The following is a 6,470-nucleotide window of genomic DNA, read 5'->3' as shown; positions in this document are numbered from 1 at the left end:
ACACACACACACACACACACACACACACACACACACGTACTCAGGGTGAGTTTTAAGCTGCAGGGTCCAGGACTTTAACTGTGGTCAACCATGTGGGAGTTCAGTGAAGTAACCTCTATGTCACCTGTTGGTCCCTAGTCTTCCTTCTTAAACAGAAAAAATAAATAGAAACAGGCAAGACTTACATAAAACCTAACGTTAAAAAATTTTAATCAATGAGATTAACTGCAGTACCTATGTATGTTTGCATGTGCACAGAATAAAAGGCCTAGAAGACACATATTGAAATTGTTAACTGTTTACTTTGGGGATGTGAAACTGGGTTAGGGTGAGGAGAGAGCTCTTACTTGAAACACACTCTGTGTATTGTTTCAATTTTTATAATGCAAATTCATTATCTTTATAATTAAAACCATAACAGAAATAAGTAAATAAGGATAATAACAAAAAGGAAGCCATTTACACATATACATAACAATTTTATGAACTACGCTGGAAGAATGGAGAAGTCAATCGCATGGCATAACTCTCCACTAAAACCGAGGTGTACATAATTGTGCGCTGTATAATCACACAGGCTACATTTAGCAACATGCCACATTGTTAAATTCCTCTGAGATAAGCAGTGGTCTCTCATGCTATAAAAGATGACAAAATTGGAAGCAGGGCTTAACTATTCTGGGAGGATCTACAGGAACACATGATCATCCAAAAAACTTCAGACGTGAAGGGCAGCCACAGTGGTATAGTGGTAACACAACGTTCATGATACTGAGGACCCGAAGGTCCCAGGTTCTCGTCCTGACATCTCCCACATATACCAGACAGATGCTTGCATGCCCATGCCCTTGCTGGCTGAGGCCAGGGGTGGATCCTACTGTGGGTGACTGTCTTTCTCCTTCATGGAAGAAAGAAAGAAACATAAAACTTCAGACCAAAGGAAAAGCTTCACAGAAGTCACTTGAGGGTATCAAGACAGCTACCCGAAGGTCAAAAATTGGGGGTAGAAGAACTCTACTCAGTCTAGATTCGAAACTAATATATTGAATTCTTGGTAATCTAGGAATGTAGGGTGAAAACATTTATTAGTTTACTTATCATTTCTCCCAATTTCTCAATTGCTCTATTATCTCAATGATTTTAACCTAAACATTTTGCAATTTTAATTGGAAAACATAAAATTAGTCGCATTGAGAGTGTTTTTTTGTTTGTTTGTTTGTTTGTTTGTTTGTTTTAGTTAAAACCAAAAAACCAGAAACTCGAGACTAAGGATTTTCTGTTACGTTTTTTTTCTCATAATTACTTCTAACTTCTTAATGAATATGTTGGGAGATGACACTTCTGGTTTCTCATGGATTCCTGAAGCTCTATGTTACTTAAAATGTGAAGAAATCCTTTTTTAAATCTCTTGTTCTAGTTTTCTCTCCTTTTATTGAAGTCACTAAAGATGACAAAACTTTTTATAATTATTAACTTTATTTCCCAATACAGAAGATCCTTTAGGTGACTATCAGGTTGATGTTAAAATATCCTCATGAAAGTCCAAATGCAAAGGGAAAGTTCTATTTTTGCAAGCTACACAGTTAGGAGGTTAACTAATATAATCGTGCACTCCTGTAAGAATATTCTTAACCTAGGTATCAACGGCTTATAAAAGTTTATAGACACTGCATAAGTAATGTGGGAAATCTGATAAAAAAATTGAAATTATTATAAACAGCAGGGCTAAAGTGTCTAAAGTCATAATGGCCATACCATTTTTCAAAGTTCACGACAGCTAGAGTGTTGCTATTTCTCAACGAATTACAGTATTTTAATTAAAAAAGATTAAGTAGAAAAGATTCATCATAATGTACCCAGAGTATCTGTAGACATGTATAGACATTGTGATGCGTGATCTACAACCATTCAACAAATCCTGGCTCTACGCTGAACGTGGATTCAAACAACAAATAAAAAGGCAAGGAAACGCTTAGACCTAATTTCCTAGCAGATATACTTAAATGGACAGCCGGAGCTCGCAGAGAGCAGCCAGGAATTCCGTATTTTCCGGATCTATCTTCTGGGCCCTCTCATAGTAGTAGATGGCTTGCCTCTTCTCCCCTGCCAGCTTGGCAACAAAGCCTAGCGCACTTAAACTCTGCACATCCAAGGCGTTGTGACACAGCCTCTTGGTAGCCAGTTTCTTCAGAGCACTTGTCAGTTTGGTGTGCAGGAATGACCTGTCTTTAACCTTTAAGGCTTCTAAGTAATGGTGGATGGCAGTGCTTTCTGATTTACGGTGAAACTCCTGAAAGCGGCCATAGTGGTAGTGGATCTGATGCTTGTGATCGTCGGTGATGCTCTCCAGACGAAGGGCTTTCTGGAAAATGTCTTCGGCGTTGCTGTACTGGCCTCCCTCGGCGTACATGTTGGCCAGATCCAGGTAGGCAAAGACAAACATGGAATCTTGTTCCACCGCGGCTCTGAAGTGGCCTATGGCGGATGCAATGAGCTCGTCCACCTTCAGCTTGTCCTTGCCTTTAGGTCTGTTGCGCGTGGCCTTCTTGATTTGGATCATCTGGGCCCTGTAGCAAAGTCCCATCTGGTGGTGCAGGAAAGAAGATGTTGGTGTCGCCTCCAAGGCCTTTTTTAAAAGTTGGAGAGCTTTGTCCCAGGCATTTTTTCTCCTGTAGAATTTAGCCGCATAACGAAGGACATAGGGCTGGGAGGACACCTGGTCCAGGATTTCTTCAATGTACCTCTCCCCTTCAGCTTCTTCATGCACGTCTTGAAGTTTCAGGGCCAGGAAAACCTTGATGTAGGTGTTCTCTGGGTTCAAGGTGACAGCCTTCTGCAGAGGGCCCAGAGAAAAGCTCTTTACAGACCATTTCCTATCAAAGTCATCCAGCCGATACACCGTGATAGCATAGCCGATGTTAAATTCCGGGTTGTCAGGGTCTGCCTCCAGAGCCTTCTCAAAAGTGGCTTTAGCCTTCTGGTAATACTTGCCTCCAAATTTCAAGAGTGCCCACCCTTTCTCACAGTCAATCTCAGGAGACTCCAGCTTGTAGCTAGAAGGGCTGGACAAGCTCTTGCAGACATTCCCCACCTTGTGTAAATACTTCTGAGCATCCTGGAGCCAGCCCAGGTGATAGAACACCCAGGCGTAGTTTCCCCACGTGACCAGACTTCGCACGTCTTTTTTGTCTGCGTGTTCTCGCTGGATTATTCCTTCTGCTTGTTCTAAGCACTCTAGAGCTTCTTTATTTTGGCCTTTGAGGTGTTTCACATAAGCCAAGAGGTTGTAAAGAGTGAGTCTGGATTTTGTGGTGAGGAACTCAAGCTGCTGCCTGATCGTATCTTCCACATCAAACAGGTCAATGTCTTCCTTAAGTAAATTCCACGTAAAATGACACTCTAACTCCAGCAGGGTGGCCTTCAAGGAGTCCTTAGGAATTTCACTGTCAAAAACAAAATTCTGTTTAATTTTTTCAAAAATAATGGAATAATTGATTTTCTAAACCTTACATGTTGTTCTTTTGTATAATAGCTGATTTTTACCTCTTATCTGAGCTTAGAGTTAAAGCACTAGGTCTCTACAACTTTATATTTGATGGTTTTTCCTCTATAAACAACTATATCATAGAATTAGTTCATTTAAATTCTGTTTATTGTTGGGACCAGCAGATGATGTAGAGGTTATGTCACTAGAATCCCACTTAGTTGAATGCAGTTTGAGTCCCAGACCTGGTGGCTTAAAATTCATGCTGGTGGTGCACATGTGTGCGTGCCCAAGATCCCATGGGAAGAATGGAGGAGATGGGATTGCAGCATGACCATCCCCCCAAGGGGTGATTTCTTGCTTTCTGTCTCTCTGTCTCTTTGTTTCTCTGGTGAGCAACATACCCTATAGCAAAAAAATCCCTCTAAAAATAATAATAATACATTCTATTTATTGCAAAACTAATTCTGGAGAGGTGATAGTGCTTCTTATATTACAGAGGGTCTACTTCCTCTCGGTAGTCACTAATCCTTAAAAACGAAGACTATTGGGTATCTATTAAGGCATCAGAAAAGCCATGATGTATTTTTCTATGTTTTTCTATGCAAAGATGCATCACGACTTTTCCAACAACCCAATATATATTCAAGAATTAATATAAAAATCCCATTGCTGTATTATGAGCCATGAAGGGACAGATTAAGAGAAGGTGAGACATGAGAAAGAGGAGTGCATTGAAAGGGACAGGGAAGCCATACAGATAAATCACTTTTTGGAAAGAAAGGAAGAAAGGATGAAAGGACGCTCCACTGAGAGAAAAATCACAGGGCCAGGAGTAGCTAGAGCAAGGGAAGGGGAGACGCCTAAATCGGAGAGAGACAAAAGGAGAGGAACAGATATGCAGAGAAAGCAAAGGGGACGGCGGCCCCGCAGTGCAGTGGCAAAGTGCTGAGTACTGGGGGCAAGGTCCCATGTGGCCAACCACAGCATGTAGCCATCCCAGTGGCTCATGAAACATCCCAAGCGCATGTGCATGCGCGCCCAGAATGCAGACGGGAAGGAGAAAGGAGGAAAGGGATTGTGGTGTGACCACACCCTACTGGGGGAAGCTTTCTCGCTCTGACAAGTGCATGTGCTCTCTGGCAATTTAAAACAAACAAACCAACCAACCAAAACAAACCAAACAAAAAAACAAGAAAAGATAAGGAAAAAAGAAAGAAAAAAGGAAGCATTGTGGGTTTTGATATGAGTATCACATCCTTCTAAACCCCTAGAGCTGCAGGCAACAATAAAGGCCGATTGATGCCTAGGATGAGCTGAATATCATTGCCTTTCACTTCTAGAAGTATTTGTTGGGTGTCTTTACTGCCAGGGAAGATGTCCTTTCTGCAGGGCCTCTTTGAGACATGACCTCTGACACTAGAAAGGATGAAGAGGAAAGAAAGAGATAGGAAACATGTAATCTACTGCTAGCTTTTTACGTGCAAGAGCCTCTGAATAACACTGGAATAATACTGAATAAGACAAGGCCCCGTGTATATAGAGCTTACACTATGAAGAAACCATCAATTAGGTGAAGTTTATATTCTAGGGCAACAGTCAGTTATAAACCAGAGTTGCAATAATGGCCCAAGGAAGTGACCCAGGAACAGTGCATAGTCCCGCATTATGGACACCGAAGGCTTTTATTCGGCCAGAACCCCTTCTGTTTTCCTTCGTTGGGACCACTTTTCCTCCTACTCTCAGTCCATCTGATTTGAAAGAGGCTGTCTACCTCCCACTCCAGTCTGTGGGAAGGCACAAGATATTCCAGTCATTCCTTGATCCAGTGGCTTATTCAGATAGATCAATTAAAATCTAATTTTCCTGAGCAAACAGCAGATGACATAATGGCTACGTTGCTGGACTCCCATGTAGTCGACCACGGTTTGAGTCCCGGACCAGGTGACTTAAACTCATGCCGGGCGCGTGTGCGTGCATGCCCAAGATCCTGAGAGGAGAATGGAGGAGAAGGGATTGTGGCATGGCCATCCCCCCTGGAGGGTGATTTCTCGCTTTCTATCTCTCTGTCTCTCTTTGTCTTTCTGGCGAGCACACATGCCCTATAGCAAAAACCTCCAAAAAGAAATCTAATGTTACTGAAATGAAACTGCTGAAACTTCCCTCTAAAATTTTAAGCTGGTGGAATATAAGCTTGGACTTGCTGGTGACCATCTTTCTAAATCCTTGGGGAAAGCCTATTTGAGAAAGAGTCTAACAAAAGACAGCAGAACTATTAGGTTATCAGAAAAGTCAGGACACATTTTTGCACAGGAAATAAAAATACATGACTTTTCTGATAACACAACAGATAGGAAGAAAACAGGTTGCTATTAGTGTTTGGATCGGGTCTTGCCTCCATCACCTTCTTTCCTCTGAACTTTTATTTACTTGTTGACTTAAGGAAACAATCGCTCTCACTGCTTATGCGAGTTTGGATCGGGTTTCTACTGTCTACCCTCACAGCTGCCTCACTCACGCCTCTGGATATGACTAACGTCGCCCATGCCTTGTCCCGGAAGTCCTGAAAGAGCTGGCCCTCTCTACCCAGCCAACTTCCTCTTTTCACTTTCGCGTCCCCAACACCTATTATGCCACTATTATGCCAGACACTCGAGAAATAAATACACATTGCATGTTGGTGGAATGAACGCAGGGATACACAGTGCCAGCGCCCTGCATGTCCAGCCCCCAGGTACAGCAGGATCTAGTATCAAAAGCACCTGGATTGCAGCAGAGAGAATTTCTGCCAGTTTGCCTGTCCTGCTAGTGGCTCTGCACTTTCTCTCACTTCTGTAGTCCCTATTTCTTTTTGTTGTTGGGGTTGCTGTAAGACTCCCTGCCTCTAGGATAAAGACAGAGAGAAAGAGAGAGAGAAATCAACTCCAGGGATGCAATCTCTTCCCCTTCATCCTCCCTGCCAGACCCTGGGCAGGCCCGGGCTGTG

The 6,470-nt window shown here is 42.5% G+C and overlaps 1 protein-coding gene across 1 annotated transcript in view; it reads right to left on the bottom strand.

Annotated features, from left to right (window-relative positions):
* Nucleotides 1-186: 186 nt before the first annotated feature.
* IFIT5 (interferon induced protein with tetratricopeptide repeats 5) overlaps nt 187-6,470 on the bottom strand; it is an 8,107-nt gene continuing 1,823 nt past the window's right edge. The window contains exon 2 of the mRNA XM_006147619.3: nt 187-3,443. Coding sequence (XP_006147681.1) covers nt 2,000-3,443 — 1,444 coding nt within the window. The 3' untranslated portion in view covers nt 187-1,999. The remainder of the gene's footprint in view (nt 3,444-6,470) is intronic.

Source organism: Tupaia chinensis, unplaced genomic scaffold (genome assembly GCF_000334495.1).
Source record: "Tupaia chinensis unplaced genomic scaffold, TupChi_1.0 Scaffold000217_1, whole genome shotgun sequence".
NCBI lineage: Eukaryota > Metazoa > Chordata > Mammalia > Scandentia > Tupaiidae > Tupaia > Tupaia belangeri.
This window is presented reverse-complemented; position numbering and strand designations above follow the sequence as displayed.